Source organism: Scleropages formosus, chromosome 22 (assembly GCF_900964775.1).
Source record: "Scleropages formosus chromosome 22, fSclFor1.1, whole genome shotgun sequence".
Lineage (NCBI taxonomy): Eukaryota > Metazoa > Chordata > Actinopteri > Osteoglossiformes > Osteoglossidae > Scleropages > Scleropages formosus.
Window position 1 is genome coordinate 6,409,508 of NC_041827.1, and position 19,594 is coordinate 6,429,101.

A 19,594-nucleotide genomic window follows, 5' to 3' on the forward strand; every position below is an offset into this window, starting at 1 on the left:
TTACCTTATGCAGACCAGCAACTTTTGGAGTGTAGAATACCGAATAGGTGCGGTTCTTGTCATTGTTTGGAGTCACCTTAGCCTAAGGGAACACACATTGTAAGCATTTTCAGCAATGAAACCAACTTTGTGGTGCAAGCACATGCAACTATGCTGGATTAAAATGTAGTCAGGAAAACAATGATGTGGTCCGATAGGGCTTCCTGTGGCATCAGACGACCACTGAACTTCAGAAATTGCAGAAAGCTGATTGTAAGTATTGCATTTAAAATTTTACTTCTACATGCTGCCCTAGCTTCTTACCTCTTCCCTGTGCCCAGCAGGATCCTCCACATATACCAGTACCTCTCCCATCCCAGCACTGATGGTCTCTACTGTAAATTCTGCCTTCTTCATGACTACATTCCCTGTGGCCTCAATACCTGGAAAGACAACCATTTAGTTGGCCTGTGTCAGTGTCCTAACTTGCAGACTCCTATCCAATAGGGTAGAGGCCATTTAAAAAAAAATTCTAACAGTTAGTTACTTTGGTTATGCAACTGGAGGCATGCAAGACCAAAACATTACCAGGTCCATAGGCACGGGCCTTTTTGGGATTGAGTTTAGGTCTCAGTGGAGCACCAGGCTTGAGCTTAGCTTTGGGGAACTGGGAAAGGTAGGTCATCACAGAATGTTCATCCACATTGGGGTCTACAATCTCTTCTGGAGTGATCACCTAGAATGAAGAAAGAAAAATGTTGGGTCTAAGATGCATAGGGTAAAGTGTCCAGTCACATTGTCATCCAACATCATTTGTTTCCATCTCTTGATTCTGTATGCCTCAATTCCCTTTGCCATGCATGCCAACAAGACCATGACTAATGCTTCCTGTGCAACCTATTTCAGGGGAAGTGGGCCTTGTCACAAGCCACCTCTAGTGGCAGAAACTTTTACCCACAAGAACCAACTGTCAAACTATAGCTCAACATCCTGTCACATACCAACTCATTTCCTACAAGACTTGTGCAGAAAGATATTGAATACAAACTTTGGTCAAATTACTTGTATTAAAAAAAATTGTCTTCAAGACCTGCACACAAGCCTATTACCACTGTACTCCTAGGTATCAGACTTGGAATCTAGGATCTTCTTGACTAAACATTCCACATTGTAAGCAGTTATGTACAGTACCTGAGGGATTCCCAGCCAGTCATCAGCCTGCTGCATAGCTTCACGGGCATTGTCAACAGGTTTGTCCTGGTCCCAAGAATCCCAGTCAGGACACAGACCTGGAAGCAAAGGAGAATGTAGAAAACATTACTCAAATGACACTAATCACTTGGACCTTCAGAACATGAAGTCTTTCACCATGTACTTCAAACATTTTTCCATTTCAGCCAATATCTAACCCCACCCTTGTTCACAGCTATATGAGGTTATGCAACTTGTGGCCATAAAGGATCCTTACAAGCAGAGTAAGGAGTCTCAGGCACTTTCCCATAGCCAATTCTCACCTGGGGCACAGCTGTCAACTAGCGCTCCCAGTGCCTTTCCAGTCTGCCAGTCCCGGCTAAAGTTGGTGATTGGTAGTTCAGGTAGTTTGTTCTGGATCCAGCCAAGCAGCCTTTGTTTGGGCGTCTTTTGCTTTGCTTCTGCATCCTCCTCCTCGTCCCACATGGGCATAGAGATTGAGTAGTGCAGGATGAGTGTCCATACCAGACCCAAGATCAGCTTCAGGTTTCCATCCACAATTGCCTTAGAATCTGGAAGAAGCAGAGGTAGCAAAGCCATGACAAACTTGTTCCGGCTCCTGGAATTGTAAAGGCTATATATGCACAAACCCAAAAAACCACCACCACTCATCTGAGCCACCAATAAATTGTTTTTCCATCACCATGACATGAACATCTCCAGCATGTAGTTAGTATATAACACCAGCACAGCATTTCAAAAATAAAGGGATCACTAAAGCCTTGAGCAAAAACAAGGCAATCCAAGTAAGGCTTCAACACTCAAAAATACTATTCAAAAGAATCATTGCATTAATTCTGCATGGACATGTTAAACTACCAGACAAGTGCATGCACAGTTGCATTCAAGTTTAATGTATATATATATATATATATATATATATATATATATATATATATATATATATATATATATATATATATATATATATATATATGATCAGCTTACACAAACCTTGACTTTCAAAGTGCTTGTGCAGTCAGTTGCTCACATTTTGCTCAAATATCTGTGTTTACCGGCCTAAAAACCATCTTCCCACGGTCCAATCTTACAAGGCATACATTATGTCTAATCATCATGGAAAATTTTAATTGTATTGTCTCAGCAATTAGTTTCTATTGACAATTAAAACCAGGTTTAAAATATTGATCATACATGTTACAAACAAATGGGGTGAGAAAGACCAAATTGCCTGCGGTGAACTGAAAGCCAGCCTACAGCACAGTGGACTGCTGGGGAGCCGCCCTGCTGCCATGGAGACCACATATGAGTCATACTTGAGGGGCAGAGAAGGAAAGCAGCAAGCCTCAACAGGAACATTTCATAAAGTTATTCATTCAGTGATCTATTCTGTAGCAACAGAACATGGCAGGAAATTCATACAAAGCAGGCTGAAGCTTAAATTAAAACTACCAATGCAATGGTAAAGAGGTTGCCACAAAAAGTGGCTCGAGATGGTACTTGTTAGAAGAATGTACTCTTCAGTAGGGACAGAGTCTCTGGGTGTGGTTTGTGCCCTGAGGCAGAAGTGTAAATCAACACTGGTGTCACACAAACCTATGGTTCCTCCAGAGCTCAGGTCACACCCACTTGATACATGCCACAAAGCCTGACGCTACCAGGAGCCAGTAAACCATCTGAAACGGTTTTGATATTGCACATCAAACCTGGGGAAATTCAGGTAAAAACTCTTGAATCACATTTTCCAGCTAGTTCAGAATGCAACCTGTTTTGGGGGGGGGGGGGGGGGGGGGGCAGTTTATGAAAACATTAGTCATGGAGACAATACTTCTCCAGCAGAAATTCCCCTCGAGTTACTTCAAAATTTTCCACACTCCCCTAAATATAGGCTTTACAATTATTCTGCACATTAAGTTACTGCTCCCTTTTAACATGGAGAAAATCTATAACAAAGCATAACAAGCAAACCTAAAATGCAGGGTACTTGTATGGGTAAATTGTAACCTTAAACATTGTAAGAATCTTTGGAGAAGTGTTAGCTAAATGACTAAATGTAGATGTACAGGGATCCATGAGTTTGATTAGGCATGTTTCTGCATATGCAGGCCAAGTTTGTGTGGACTGAGTCATAACAGATTTACATAATCCATGGAATTAAAGAAAGCAATGATTTGTAGCTTTTACAGTCAGGATCATCTCAGCATCCTCACAACATGCCTGCAGGCAACTGAGGCTTGCAACACCAAGTAACCACAGTACATGAAACAGGACAGGACAGGAATCCAGAAACATTCCCCAACCATCAGCTGTCAGAGCATCACCAATGTTTTAGTCAGCCTTTTTTGGGCATTACAACCTAATTATTTAACCACATAAGGCAGACTGAACAGCACTCCTAGTATTTGGGAGTCTAATGCTCAAATTATTGGAATTTGCAAGGTAACCCTAAAAACCACAATCTGCTGATGCAAGACAAAGCATGCATGCCAAGTTTATCTAACATTTTAAAACTGGAATCAAACTCAGTTTTGTAGCAAGTAATGGAAAGCAACAAGACTTCCATCTCCTATTAAAGGAAAGATTATGCATTCTACTCTGAAATAAAGTGATAAACAAGCTTCAGTGACAAGATTGATACCAAGCTGCCATGTTTCAGCAACTGAACAGCAACCAGGTCATGATTCTTCCACACTGGTCCATAACATTGTCTGAAAACCAGATACATGGAAGGCCTCAAATGTTACATATTAGAGTGATCTGACCTGTGGTGGACTGGAGCCCCATCCAGGGTGTACCACAGCTTCAAATCCAGTGATGGGTTCTGCACCACTGACCATGACTGGGACAAAGTGGTTAATGAAAGTGATTGAAAGGTGGCCCTTTGTGTTCCCTACAATGTTGGGAAAAAAACACTACAAAAGTAATTTCCACAACCATAGACCTGACAGGCCAATGCTCATCAGTTCAGCATGTCCAAACACTTAATTTTCTCAGTTAGACCTCAATACTGAGACTAGTTACATTCTACAGAAAGAGGGGGAAGGAAAACAAAGAATCACATTGCTAAACCAAACAAAACCAGGTTAGTGAACACAAATGACTGCACTTTATTTCAATACAGATAGAACTTGCAAATGATTGCAAATACTGATCTTAGGAAAAACACAAGCTGCCCCCCCCCCCCAGCCAGCTCACCGCAGTGGGTGAGGAACACCTCAGACACGGAAGTCCCAGAGGAAATTGTTCACATTCCAATTACAACTTATCACAAGCCCCTCAGTCCGAGGCCTAAACCCTCCCCAACCCCCCCCATCCCAGTCACCCAATGACTCAGGTCTCCAGACAAATGGAAGAATGCAGCTCAACTAGACTGAAAAACCACCATTCAAACAAGCACTACCGGGACACGGTCAAAGCAGCAACTGATTCATCAGCTTCAAATATAAGCAGTGCATTTCTGTATTGTTCACATGATGCTTTTGAGGAAAGCATCTGCTAAATGAATAAGTGCAAGAGTCTTATCTAAAGGGATAGATGCATTTTACTTTAAGAAATGCCTCTTGTTTGAGCCACAGGTCTGAAAGCATTCACTTAGATACAAAGCTTGTACCACAATGGCAACTCCAAACATCCTCTTTTCTTTCTTCTACCTCCAAACTTCCTGGACTGCCTCCCTCGTCCCTCCTCCCTCTAGCTGGAAACATTCCCCTTGATTTTTTTAGCCTTAAAAGGGCAGAAGCAAACTTGATCCTGGCAGGACACCCATTCCTCTGCTCTGGGGTTTCTGATTACAGCAGGGAACATAAAGGAGAGCGAGAAGGAGGAGGGGAGTGGGGCGGGCAAGAAGGGAGGGGAGAAAAGAATCGTGAAAAAGTGCTGTGTACTGAGTTTTTGTTCCCCCACCCACCCGAAAAAAAGCCCAGCACTGACAGCAGCAGAGTGCCATCAGTTGCTCAAGCCTGTGGATGGCAGAAGACCAGATCCACAAGACACCCCCACAATAAAGAGAAAATGGCAGTATGGAAAGAACAAAAATTCCACCCAGGCGCCACTAGCACCCCAGCTCGGTTGAGACAATTCAATGCCATTCCATGACCTTTATTCAAAAGAGACCTTTAAACTTCAGCCCTTCTGTGTCCAAAGCCACAGCCAATTCTGCAACTGACTTCAAATAGGAAGGAGGCTGCCTAAAATGCTTCCTGAAACAAATACCACTCCATCCCTTGTGGCTCCAACAAAGCTGTATAGCTCTCAGATTCAGGAACTAATTTTTCCATCGCTAGTCTTAAAATTGGTCATCTCATATACGACGCAAGTTGTGTGCCACTATAGCATGGAATGCAACAAGAGGGCACGTGGCTGTATGGGGTGACACATTGCTGCAGTGGGTAGTGCTTTTGTCTCAGCACCTGGACTGAGAAACTGAGGTCTGATCCCTCTTGTTTGTGTGGGGTTTGCATTTACACCACGTTTGTGGGGCTTAGTGTGCCGTTCCCTCCTACAGTCCAAAGACATAGCCCAGGGGAAATGCATGTTCATACACATGGATTTTTTTGAAGTTGCCGCATGCAAACGTGCACATCTTACAGTTCTGCTGTCTAGATTGGTGACTAGTTGTCAGTATGGAAGACTTGTGTGCTAGATGTACTCACTTAAGACAAAGGTGTCAGCTAAATACAAGTTGATTGCAATATAATGCTTTGTCAGCTAAGATGCAACAGGATGTCAAACATCAGGTTAGTCTGACTAGAATGCCAGATACAGTAGCCAAGGGAAGCCACTTCTGAACAGATCTCATTGTTAGTCTTTGGTTTCCAAGTCATTAGTTCATGTGTACCAGTTTAAAAGACAGATGAACCTCACTGTGCTCAAAGCAGGGCATATTAGGTATACTGTGATTTAAAGCAGATGTAAACATTACCAGCACAGTAGAACAGAGGGAAAAAAGTTGCACTCTTAGAGGACATTAGCCATGCACAGTGTCTGATGTTTTACTTTGCTTACAGTCAAAGTACTTTTATTATACACAAAGGCACTGTGCCATTCTCCAGATCTTCTATAAAGAGAAATTAGATTGCAGTCTAATGATTTGTCCAAGCAGTAATGGCCATTTGGGATTCATCTCAGCACACAGATGGAGGCTTAACAGGTTGAGTGTTACTGGCATCTTGGTTGATGCCAGTATCTAAAAACCAAGGGTACTATAGTGGTGCAGCATGTCTCAAAGCAGCGAGTCCATACGTTTGCTGCCATGACCGCTGTGCAGCTCTACAACAGTCTTAAACCCATTGTTACCAATTCCATTTCACTAAATACTATTCAAAACCAACACCCTATTTGAAGGTTCCAGATTGGTGAACAGAAGGGATGACATATGGCATGAAAAGGTATGACAGTAAATCCCAAAAGCCCCTAGAAGGCAAATGAAATATAGCAGAAGATTCCCCACTTGTGGCTAGACCACCCTTGACACCATAATTTGGTTTTCATAATACATGAGATTCATAGCACTGCTCCTAAAGAAGCACAAATGCAATAAACCCTGCAAGCAGTGTAAACCTTGCATTGGTTCCAGCATCAGCAGGACTTAGTCATGTTAGCAGCTCCTATCAGTTGTGTGTTTAAAAACAAGTCTTGCATGAATGGTCTGCTACAAAGCAGATTACACAAAGCACAGAAATACACCAACTCCTTACAAAGAATTTTGAGCATTTTGTGGCAAGTGGCACTAAAACTGCCTACTGTTTTTGGAATCCTTTGTTTGAGCTGGACAATCTTGTGCTAAAATTAGTGCTGCACAAAGCTTCATATTCCTGTTAGACTAGTTCTCTTGTGTAGAGGTACAAAAAAAATAACTCAATTAGATGCCTATATCCCTTATTCCAAATTTGGTCAACTGTAGACAACCCTGATTCGCATCAAGTCTTCATTACTGCAATTACAATTTATTCAGTCCAATTTTTCAGGCAGATTCTTCCTGGAATAGTTTGGATATGCCAAACAATGCAGAGTTTCTACCATTGTAGAACTCTGCATCAGTTATAAAAGGCGGATGTGGGAAGTCCCTAGTTCGCGTGCCTGAGGTTAAAAGCTTAACTTGTGGATGAGCTGAAGTAAAAACAAAAATCAAGATGTGGTTACCACAGCTGCCATCAACACGATCGTGGCAATGGCTTACAGAAAACGAAAGTGCCAGATTAAAACTCAAAGCTAATTAGTCACACAGGTTTAGACTGTTCTTAATATAATGTGGAAACTTTCTTCCTACTCTATGGGGAAGAGGTACCAACCTGCTATGCTGTCTACCAAATCAAGTCCACATGCCCATTACATGCCTGTAGGCTACAAGCGGTGTGTCACTGACTAGAGAAGTAGTACTAACATCCCTACAGAGAAACATGCAATGAAAGCAACAATTGAAAGGCATCATCTTAACTACACCAAGGTTGACATGATGGTCCTACAGGTATCTGACCAGGAAACTCAAATCTTAGCTAAGAGCCCAGTATAGCCATTGGGGGAGGCATCCAACTCGGCCAAATGATGGTGCTCTTCCAAGGGATTAAACTAAGGAATGACAGATCAGCTCTTAAAATTAATCTTGAGGGTGAACAAGCCACAGTTGACCTTGGTGCTAAGGGAAAGCAGAGGAATTAGGGTAAAGTTGTCTGCAGATTGAAGCCCCACTCCCTATCATGTGTACAGTGCCTGAGCAAGGAGCCCAACGCTCAACACCTCCACATCCCACCGAGCCCCAAGCTAAATGGAAAGTTATGGATTATGTACCATTTAGTTCATCTTAAATTGCACCATTCCCGTTTCCCAAATAGGAAACAAGGAGGTAACAAGTCTACATGTGGGACAATTCAGAAACTATGTAAAGGTCTGCATATCAAGTTTTGGCAAACATACACCCAATGCCTCCAGGTTTGGCACCCTCTAGTCTTTTAGACCACTTTAGGTTTGTTAACCACTCAAGTCATTCAGGGAAAGCAGGGAACTGGTTATTTCTTGGAAGCCCCCCCACTTTGTTGCAGGCTGGCAGAACTCGCATGCCACATTCTTCCTGTGTGTCTGTCACGACACCACCAAAAAAACCACATTGCGTGATGTTTGAGCTGCATCTGTAACTTCAGCTCATATTTTGCTGCAGCACCTGGCAAACTGAATTTGGCTGACTGTGGCTTCATATTTGTATCCAAGTTCTGCTGTAAAATAAGCTTTTTTCCCCCCCCCTCTATTGCAAATTGCTTTAGAGGAATGTATTTGCCAAATCCATAAGTATATAAAATGTGGTAGCAGGCACAGGGATGAGTTTAGAGAAGTTTCATTTTATAAGAATCTTGCTCCAGTAACAGCTTTCTTTCAGACACCTCCCATATTCCCTCTTGTGCAAGCACAAAAACCATAGAAACATGGGTCATGTGTCAAATGGGTGTGTAAAATGTAGGAGTCAGCTGTGTGATTACAGGAACAGTTATATCCATGCCATGAATGTCATGAACATAGAAGTCAAAGCAAAGAAAGGCTCAAGAACAAACTGCCCAAAATTCATACCTGACAAATTTGCTAACCAGGGCTGCTCCAACTAGACAATACATAGATGTCTGCAGAAACTAGATACTGATGAGGGAAGCTTATGCAGAAGTTGTGGTCAGATTGGGTGTGGCAGTTCTTCCATTATGTATGTGGCAAAGATGAGTAGCCTTGTATACATAGCCACCCAAAAGGAACTGATTTCAACAGCAGCAGGTTCTCTAATGTTGCTCTTCAACTCAACCCTGCTCCAAATGTCCAGGGCAACAAGTAGGTGCACCATGTTCCTCCATAAAAACAATGGCAATAACTCACAAGGACATTGCTTCCTCAGACTCCTGGTAGTCTGAGCTATAACCATGGCTGTTTTCAGGATGACCCATTACCCAACACCTAGAACCTTCAGTATGTACCCAACCCCAATGACAAATTGCAAGACAATATGCAATTCATCAGAAATGCAAGAGCAGCAGTTGGGCAACTAAACATGAGCTGGCAGCACAGACCATCTTTCTTGATGCGGTTGAAAACCCTGCAGCAAGACCAGCAGGTTCTGTTGAAACAAAACTCCAGGACCTGGAACAGTCTTCCGAAAGATGGGCTACACCTCTCTCTGTCTCAGCTCACATTTATCCTGAGGCACTGAAATAAGAGTGAGGATTTCCCCCCCCCCATTCAGATGTAAAACAATACTATTCATCTCTGCCTGCGCATGGCTTCAGGGTGCATAAACTAATAAGCATATATGCAGACATAAGCTGTATATAAGTGTCCTTTGATTTACTGGAATCAAGTCCCATTTTTGAGTTCTGTGGCATAAACGTGGAGATGTTTAGCGAGCTCGTTCTCACACGAGCTACGACGCCACATGCACGCTGTAGCCACGGAAAGTGGGGGGGGGACTTAGGAAAGGGGTCGTTCGCAGCACCTCGGATCACAAGAAGGTAAAAGTTTAGTAAAACTTGGAGGGCCATTTGAGGGAACTGCGACAATGAAGGTATTGAACCGCCGGGCGGACTGAGTAGTGAGTAGCTTGTCGAGTCTGGTTCCCCGGCGCTTTCGCCCACCCCTCACGTCCCCCATCTCCCTCCCCCCTTCCCTCCCTCCTCCCGAACAGGCCGTTTTAGCCTGGACCCCGAACGCATTCCACCTCCACCATGAACTTCCAGCTCTGAGATCGAACACGAGCTTCGTTTCGTTAAAATATCCCGGAGCCATGATTCCCTCAGCGGCCCGTGCAGCCGCTACACACACGGAGTCGGAGACACGCAGCAAAGTTGCGAACTCCACTTTTACCCCGTTCCAGCGGCCCCCGCTACGGCCTAATAATGGACAAGTAAAACGGCCGAGCAGCCCACAAGGAAAAGAAAAAAAAAAGAAGTCTTTGTTAGTATTGGAGTAGCGAAAAGAGAACGCCGCACTAGCCTAGTCTGCAGAAAAAGGCGGCGGGTCTGTCCCGCTGGACATGATTGTGTCCAACAGCTCCATTATGGAGCTTATCCTCGAGTGTGTGCAAGTCCCCTCACCGCACGCCACGCAACATAACCGCACAAAACAAAAGAATGAATAAGAGAGAGAGCGCGCAAGCAAGAAACAACGAGACGTGTCACTAACGCGGACTTACGTTACGAGCAGATCTTTATTTCTGAGCAAAAGCGAACCCAGCCTCAAGAAGTGAGATGAGAGTAAACCGGCGGTTGGCGGTCGAAGACAGAAGGGAAGACAAACACCGACTCACCGATGGACACAAGTTTGATGCTTTCCTTATCCAGGAACTCGAGAGCCACGGACACGTTCTCAAGCTGCATCTGGCGGAACGTGGGGCGCTGGTTGTACTTGCGGAACATCTTCTTCTGGCTGAGCACCTCGAGCAGCGCGATGAGCCGCAGGCCGTCGCTCAGGTCCGTCTGCAGGTTCGCGATGCGCTTGTTCACGCATTTCAGGTGCTCGTTACACCAGCGGGTGAACGTGTTCTGCTGGATCTTCTTCCACGGCGCGTCCTCGGCCAGATCCTTCTCCGTGGCGGGCATGTCCGCGTCCTTGTCCGGGGCGTGAGCGGCGCTGGAGACGGGAGAGCTCGACTGGTGGAGGCGTGGGTGTGGACTGCTCATTTTTATTGACTGCGCTCTCTCACCCGTGCGCTGTCTGCCTCTTGGGTGGGGTCGCTCGCTGCAACTTTTTTATACGCCGCGCAGCTGCTTTGTGAAAAAGCACCAATATCGTCTGATGGCTGAATTAAAAAAAAAAAAAAAAAGAAAGAAAGAGGGAAAACGTTAACAAAGCGACAAAAAAAGACAACGGCGCGGAAAGTTTTATTCTCTTTTTTTCCCACCATCCTGCATAATTACCGCGCAAGCCAGGGCGGTGCGTTCGAAACAAAAGCTGGAATCGAATAGAGAATTAGAGAGGATCGCGGTCTTTCGTGAAGAATTAGATGTTTTCTAACTCTGTCATCAGATGGTTGTTGCCAAGGTATTTAAAAAAAAAAAAAAAGCATCTTTTCTTTGCTCACACAGAGCCTCATTGACATGTAGTTTTTAACAAGTCACCTCATTTGATAATTGTGTCGACTTATGAACTATGTACACTGTGCCATTAGTGACATTGAATCCTCTTAAAATATCTAGTTTTTTATCATTCTCTGTCTGCTTTGCAGCACCACATCAGCCATGTCTACTGGAAGCTTTAACTTCCCCCAGGTTTCCACTTTATGCTTAATTTTCATTGTCTTATTTCCTTCCCACCACAATTCTTTGTCACTGCATTCATCACTTGAACATCTCTAGTAATCTGTTTATATATATATATATATTTCTGAATTGCTCTTAAACTGCATGTATATATGCGTATACACATACACACTCAGGATTTAGGAAAAAGATGCTCCGCAGAACAGTTTTTAAACTATTTACCACTAACTAGTGACCTTCAAGAGCTGATTGTGAGAAAAACCAGTCAAAACAGAGATATGAATTACACCATAAAGAGTCACTACATTTCAGTGAGCTCTTAAAAATAAGGCAGTTCACAACATCTTATTTCTGTTAAAAAGGAAAGAATGTGTATTCTTTATCCCGAAGTTATGTTGGATTAACTATTGTGTATATCACAAAGGCCGTACCCACAAGTTAAAAAAGCTGTGCTTTGTACCTTGTAATGCACAAATAAAAGCAAATGGACACATACACTGAAGGGGAAAGTATGAGCTCATTTATAAAAAACAGTTCTATTGTTTGTTTGGTTTTTTTTATATATATATATACTTTATTTACTGTTAGAGAATTTGAGGAATGCAAATATCTAAAGAGCTACTAATCTACCCCAGACCAGGAGAACGGAGTATGGGCTTTGCAATTCATGAATTACACCACACCTTCACTTGCTGAAGGAATAACTAATATATAAATCAGTAAACTGGTACAGTACATTGCTGAGCTGCGTTACATATAGAAGTTGTTTCATCTATTTTATCTTAAACTAAATCACAAGTGGGGGTGCGGTGGCGCAGTCCTGCTCTTCGGTGGGTCTGGGGTTCAAGTCCCGCTTGGGGTGCCTTGCGGCGGACTGGCGTCCCGTCCTGGGTGTGTCCCCTTCCCCTCCGGCCTTGCGCCCTGTGTTGCCGGGTAGGCTCCGGTTCCCCGTGACCCCGTAAGGGACAAGCGGTTCTGAAAATGTGTGTGTGTGTGTGTGTGTGTGTGTGTGTGTGTGTGTAAATCACAAGTTTGCGACTATTACTTTACCCACAAAATGCAAAGCAATTGGGAAGAATGATTTTATAATGAAATCACTACACGAGGGAAAGAGAACGTGTTTGTGCTCGTGTTACACTGGTTCACACATGTCCAGCCAGGCCACACCTAAACGCTGACAATGAAACGGAGTTCAGTCACAAACGTCAACTTTCGGGATCTGGTGCCCCCTAGTCCTTGTCTTTTGTATTTCAGCTATCACCTCGAGGAAAAAAGAGGGAAAAAAATGTAACAAAAGTCTCAGGAGAAAGTTTTTGGAAATATGAAACGGTATGCTACCTCACAGGTAGCACTGAGAAGCCTAGAGCAAACGACTCGATCTCGGACGTGCCCACATTTCTTCAGTTATACGCCTTCTCAGCCAGGAGGTGGCGCAGTGGTTAGGACTGTAGCCTTACAATCTGAAGGTTTGCGGGTCCAGGCCCGTCAGTAACTTCTAAGGACATCGCTGTCTTTGCATCGAGCGTTTCCTGCCAAGCTGAAGAGACGGATGAAGTTAGCGAGCGTTTCTTTTCATCACACTAACCACACCGAAAAACACTCGCGGGGGGGAGACGAACAAGGAAGGAGGACGGAACTTTGCAGTCTGCTGCCTGCGCCCAGCCGCCTCGAAACCGCAAAAAGCTGACACGCACCTCCACCTTAGCCGAGTGAGACGCACTGATTACAAAAAAAAACGGCTCACCGTCGCTGCCTTCGCATTCGTTTTACACTGTTTTTACTGATTTTGTCATAATCCACAGTCATGGTGCAGTAGAGTAGATCAACAAGTATTTGTCCTTAAGTGCTGCGGAAGCTGGCGCAAATATTGCATCTCAGACTTATTTTATTGTACTTCGATTTGTCTAGATCCATTAATTGCGGTGACAACTTGTTCATAGTTTTTTTGCCCTTCCACCCTATGAATGAACATCTCAGTCCCCGGGTTGAGCGAAGGATGGCGCAAGAAAGCCTCGCATCTCTTTCCAGACACAAAACCAGACCCCCTTTCCCCCACATTTTGCCTTATTTGGTGAAAGCCCTTAATTAGATTACCCGAATGATGCACTCGGAGTTCTGCGAAAGAACAGATGACTTGTGTTCATGTTTCACAGCCGCGACACACGGCTGACTATACAATAATAAGACATGGAGCCATTAAACTGTCCGTGAAGAAGAAACGAAGGAGTCCCATCGAGGCACAAAATCAATTTTAGGACAGTGACTGCCTTGGAAACTATGTTGCGTGTGTCCTTCTTAGAACACAAGGCAGGAATCTCAGCAGGCATTTCCATCAAACAACAGCAGGCTGCAAGGGACCGTCGCACAAAATCGCGTGCCAAGGGCAGGACACGTTTGCGCGGCACGTCTGTACCTCGCAGGCAGGGTGTCTCTTCGCCGCACATCCTGCGACACCTCACCGACTGGCCCCGCTCACCTCCCCGCACTCTTGCACGAGGGAGGAATTAAATAATAAACGACATCTCTGCAATCGAAATATCGCCGAGATTCATTTGCAATGCAGTCTGCAGGAGCTGCTTAATGAATCCCGTGCAGATCTTCACGCTCAAAGACCCGTTAGGTCTCACCCCCCCCCCCCCCAACTCCCGCCTCGCAGTACGAACATGACACGCGCCACTCATCTTTACGTCCACAAGAACAGTTATTAGTTATAATAGTTGAACGCAAAGTGAGACAGGCACGAGGCGCGAAGGTGCGCGTCGAGGTGCCCGACTTACTCGCTCCGGCGCTCTGTCTGCGTGCCGCTCGCTGAGAGACGCTGCGCGCTCCTCGTGCCTCCCGCTCCAAGTGCGCTCGCGACACTACTGAGCAGCGGGACGAGCGCGCGCGCACTGCACCGTGGTATCGCAATGAGTGTACCAGTCAGCGTACCTCCTTCCGCGTCCTGCGGGGAGCTGGGGCTTCGCAGAGCTCCGACGACAGCGAGGACAACAGTGACACGACTCGCCTCCCTCTCTCTTCCTAATTCTTTTGCAAAAGCCTTCATTTGAAGGCAAAGAGGTCGGGGGGAGGGTAGTTTTTCCCTTTTTTTTTATTATTTTTTCTTACTATGTTCAGCAAATGACTGACGTTATGCCGGCGACCGCGCCTCCGGATTTTAAAGGTATGATGTCACCTCTTTGAGCTCGAGACGTACCCGTGCAAACTCCCAGATCTTTGCCCTGCGGAGTGACGCTCCGCTATTGTTCGTTTTTAACATTAAAACTGTACGAGGAGCAGCATTCTTTGTGCTCGTATCCGATCTGCTTGTCTGTTTATGATGAGCCTCAGCCTAAGAGATCCTCTTATTATACCGACTCTTTATCCCCCAACAGCAGAAACGGCGAAGGAGGGCTGCTGTACACTGGGACTCTGCCGCTTTATGGCCATAATACTGATCATATTGGTCATGCTCATCACTCTGGTCAAGCTGATCATGTTCATGCTCAACACTCTGGTCATGCTGATTCATAATGAAGGCTGCGCTCAGCCTGGAAAACAAAATGAGCATTTCAAGCTGAGCAAGCAACCCTCACCACCTGTATTCTGGTGCCTTTTTTAGATCAGTGACCCATGATCGCTATGCAATATTAAAAACATAACATGCTTAAAACAACCACTGCTTTTGTAAACCAAGAAACAGGCTGCTTGTTCTTCTCTGTCCCTCGACACCCTTACCTTCAGATGTACTTCTCTGTCCAAGGGTGTACTTTGAAGAGTCTCTGTGTGCTTCAAGGGCTGACACAGGATACTAAGATGTTCCACACCACTGTCTCCTTAAGAGTTGATATCCATCTGTAACTTCTGAAATAAATCTCACACCAGTTTATGTCAGAATGGTAGACCACAAGAGCACGGTTCCCATTCACTCAGACCAGGGTTTATGTCACGTACCTTTGTCTCACACTCTGAAGTCGTTTAAGTTTGAGCCATTCTTTTGTTTTGTGTAGAAAAAAGAACTTTATTGGGATTATTGCACTGCAACCGTACTGTTTTTAGAGGTGGATACCTTTCTGTATAAGATCTCCAAGCACCTTGAATCACTTTAGCAAAAATGATCCATAATACACCTTTACAGAAAAATCTCCTGCTATCTTGTAGGCCAAAAGTCTGTGAAAACTGTTGTATTGTTGGTGTCAAGATATTTACCTGAACTCTTTTCAGCACCCAGGGTCTCTTCTCAAGCGTGTGCATTGTTTTCCCATATTTCACCTCTGTGGGCAATAAAACCGCACCCAATCCGGACTCCGTCTAATCAAATCTCTCTCTCTTGCAACTATGCAAGCACAATTCCATTGATATGACATATAAGAATTTGTAATGGGAAATTTATTATGCATTCGTTTTTTAAGTGGAAGATTAATATAACACCATTTTACCCTGCTAAGAAACATAGTCACCTCACTGTGTACAGTACAATTTACTTAAATTTTAAATGAAATCTAGACCCACTCATTCATGGGAGCATGAAAACTCATTTGTTCTGTCCACCTGGCATGTTTTGCCCACCTACAGTATCCACTGCTGGTTTTCCAGCCTGACTTGGTCTCACAGGATCCCCACTGCTGGTTCTGTTGGAGTATCATCATTATGTAGTACTTATTATTTTTAACAGCACAAATAATACTGGCACAATAGACACTGTGCAGAAAGCCGAGAACGAAGCCAAAGGCACACGAAAAATGAAGACGACGATAGTAGAGAACCGCAGACATTAAGTATGGGATATATGAGAGAGAATTTATGTGTGGTCCGCTGCATGCAGATGTTGAGGTGTCCCACCCTTCCTTCCTCTGCTAGTTCAGTGCTGTCACATAAGTCGCCTTCTGACTCGCTGACTTACTGTGAACATGGTATTTGACAACAGCCTGACCAACGAGTCAGCGGAAATGTTTCGATGGTGTGGGAGAAACAAAAGAGAAGGAGGGAAACCAACCTACACATTGCAGACTCCAGCAAAGTAGAAATATGGACTTTTTCAAGAGGAAGTAGAAATCATACTTCTAATATAATCACAGTGATAATGCTGATTGGCTTTTTCATCCAGTGAAAGTGAGTCTTAGACAAAGGGGTCTAGAAGAAGAAATTGTTAGAATAAGTACTGATTACATGAGAATGGCATTGAGGCGGGACAGGAAACCAGCCTCTTTAGATGGGGAAATAACATTTGAATATGACACTTTCCCCAAACCTGCTTTGTAATCATGCCTCAGATTAACAGCTGTTCACATCTGTGGTGTGAAACCCTAGTATTATAGTACCATCTGCTTTTGTTTTCAAAGATTTTACTAAGTCTGACTCACTGGTTAGCCTTCGTTGTTTGTGTTTGTGCAAGGTACCATGTGGTTACGCATTTACATGCATCATTTCTGGAGATAACACGCCACAAAAGGTGTTAAGGACACATGCAGTCAAGCACTGGAGAAGTGGGTCTGTTTAAACCAAAGAAAGAAATGCTGAAATATTACTGAATGACCTCATAAATTAACTATGTAATTCGGTCTTTGGTTGGAGTCAGAAAGTGCAGTTTCGGTTCCCCGAGTAAACTAACAACCACAGGCCAAAAATAATGTAGCAGATAATGAAGTTTACTACGGTTCTATATGAAGATTATTTAATCAGGGAGTAACGTATGTATTCTGCTCAGGAAATAAACCAGCACATTGTAAGTAATTTTACCCTTATCTCTTTGCTATATATTTCGTGGAATGTCAGCAATCCGCTGTCGTACAACGGGGAATGATATGCATTCTTTAATTAAGACGTGTTCAAGTTCTGCATACAAGAAGCAGTACTATGAAATGTACAAATAATATTTACATTTAAATTCAGCAGACACTTTTCTCTGAAGTGACTTACAATGAACTCTGAATGGTATTAGGCTGACTCCTTTTCACTTACAATGCTAGATACACTACCTACAGTGAATCTATACACCAGTGCAACACACTCTCTCACACACACTATGTGCAATTTTAAAGTCCGGTTCAATTTGAAATACATGTTTTTGGACTGCGAGAGGAAACATGAGCGCCCAGAGGACACCAGGTGCCCCAGCTACCTGAATTGAAACGTGGTCTTAAGGAGAGTGCGTTTCCTTGAAGCAGTAGAGTTTAGGGTTTGCCGTTGACAGAGCACTTAAAGTACTTTGACTGGTGTGTTCTTTGTTAACATTCATTTTGATAATAGTCAGTAAGTGAGTCACAGTGTCCAGAACCACCAGGGGACTGCTGGCAGTACAGTGGTTGGAGCTGCTACCTTTGAACTCAAAAATTTTAGGTTTGAATCCCACCTCCAGCTACAAGACCCTTGAGCAAAGTACTTACCCTAAAATTGCTCCAGTAAAATCACCCATATATATTAATGGGTAATTAACTATAAGTAAGGGGGTGGCGCAGTGGGTTTGGGTGGGTCTGGGGTTTGAGTCCTGCTTGGGGTGCCCTGTGATGGACTAGCATCCTGTCCTGGGTGTGTCCCCTCCCCCTCCAGTCTTGCACCCTGTGTTGCCGAGTTAGGCTCCGGCTCGCCGCGACCCCGCTTGGGACAAGCGGCTTCAACCAGTGTGTGTGTGTGTGTGTGTGTGTGTGTGTGTGTGTGTGTGTGTGTGTGTGTGTGTGTGTGCGTAACTGTAAGTAAGTAACACCGCAAGTCACTTTGGAGAAAAGTGTTATCCAAGTGAATGAATATGATAGAAGCTCAAACCCAAATGCAGAACCTATATCCAATCCTGCATCCAAAGCACTGTTACCTGCTTACCTGCTGCACCATCATGCTACCGCCATTAGAACCTCCATTGCTGATTGCAGTGACAACATTGTCCCAGGACACGTGCGGGTTTCTTAGGGGCTGGGAAGGCTAATTGTGTGGGCGAAGAGTAGTTAGAAGCCATCAAATTCCAGATCTCTGGTGCTGAAGAAAGGAAATTGTACTGATAAATTCAAATTTAGTACAGAAAGTGCACTGATTCCATACTTTCTGGAGATGTCAGTGAAAAGTTTAGGTCATCTGATTGTTTGAACAGCAGGAGAGGTGTTTTTAAGCAGTGGATAAGTCCGGACTTCCAGGTAAGTTTAAAACATGGATGTCTCCCTATGCCATCCTGTTACAGTTTCTCTGGCCCTTTCTGTTTTACAAAGGAGATATTTGCATAATTGTTGCATTCGAGAGATTGTGGCCTCCACAGAGGGCTGACATACAGTACCGTGAGTAGTATTTTTTTCTGAGTTTCACATATGTAATCATGAATTGTTATGTGCTTCCCTTACCATTATTATTAGAAACTTGTATTTAGCTGATATCGTTCTCCAAGGTGGCTTACACAAATAGATTAATGCAAAGTAAAAAAGTGCTTAGAAGCTCGTAATGTGCCTGCAGTTTGGGCACCAGCTCTTTTGCATCTTTGACTAGTTCTTATGTGGCTTGTCATTGCTGCTGCCCTTCTCATTCATTTTTCATTCATGTGCCATGCCAGCTATCATCACCTTCTTAATTATTAATGTCGGTAAATATCAGAAATTTTATTACAGCAGAAAGAGGTGGTTAGCCAACAAACTGCTGAAAACACCGTGCGCTCTTGTCATTTGTTTTTAATAAGGAACATCATCCTCTTCCAAATCCGGGTGTTTTTGTTTACTTATCTGTTAGCTTCACTTATAATATACTGTAAATGATAGCAGAAAGTGAGCAGATGGGGAAAAAGGCTGACCTTCTCCTTTACTCACACAGTGATAACCATGACAACAGAGGTACAGATTTTGTGTAAACTGTCTAGGATGATTTACATTTCTCGATCAAAGTGGAGATAACATCCTTTTTCCTTACCCCAGCAGCTGGAAGTGATAAAACGTCCAATTACATGCAAGTGATAGCATCTAAAACAAACAAACAGTCAGCAACATTCCTCTTTTAAGTAAAAAAAAAAAAAAAAACTCTGGGTCATAAACGCAACTAGCACTCTGCATCAGCCTGTGTCTTTTAACCAGGGAAAATGCCATGAATAAACTTGAGTCAATTTGAAGTAATGTGACTTTTCTAAGGCTGAATGAAACACTTCTTCTGGGCAGCGCAGCTGAGAATTTAACTTGATTTAAATTGTTTTTACTCATGTCTGCTTTCTTAAGCAATTTGTTGTGCTGCAA

The 19,594-nt window shown here is 43.8% G+C and overlaps 1 protein-coding gene across 4 annotated transcripts in view; it reads right to left on the reverse strand.

Annotated features, from left to right (window-relative positions):
• The window catches only part of flna (filamin A, alpha (actin binding protein 280)), a 32,417-nt gene extending 18,104 nt beyond the window's left edge, over window positions 1-14,313 (reverse strand). For 3 of the 4 annotated variants that reach the window (XM_018725595.2, XM_018725593.2, XM_018725592.2), the window contains exons 1-7: window positions 14,195-14,312; window positions 10,466-10,957; window positions 1,494-1,742; window positions 1,171-1,268; window positions 568-715; window positions 304-422; window positions 5-82 (exon numbers count right to left, since the gene is read on the reverse strand). In XM_018725595.2, the coding sequence (XP_018581111.1) occupies window positions 5-82; window positions 304-422; window positions 568-715; window positions 1,171-1,268; window positions 1,494-1,742; window positions 10,466-10,838 (1,065 nt within the window). In that variant the 5' untranslated portion in view covers window positions 10,839-10,957; window positions 14,195-14,312. Of the gene's footprint in view, window positions 1-4; window positions 83-303; window positions 423-567; window positions 716-1,170; window positions 1,269-1,493; window positions 1,743-10,465; window positions 10,958-14,194 lie in introns of all 4 variants that reach the window. The other variant, XM_018725594.2, reaches the window with a different exon arrangement.
• Window positions 14,314-19,594: the final 5,281 nt, after the last annotated feature.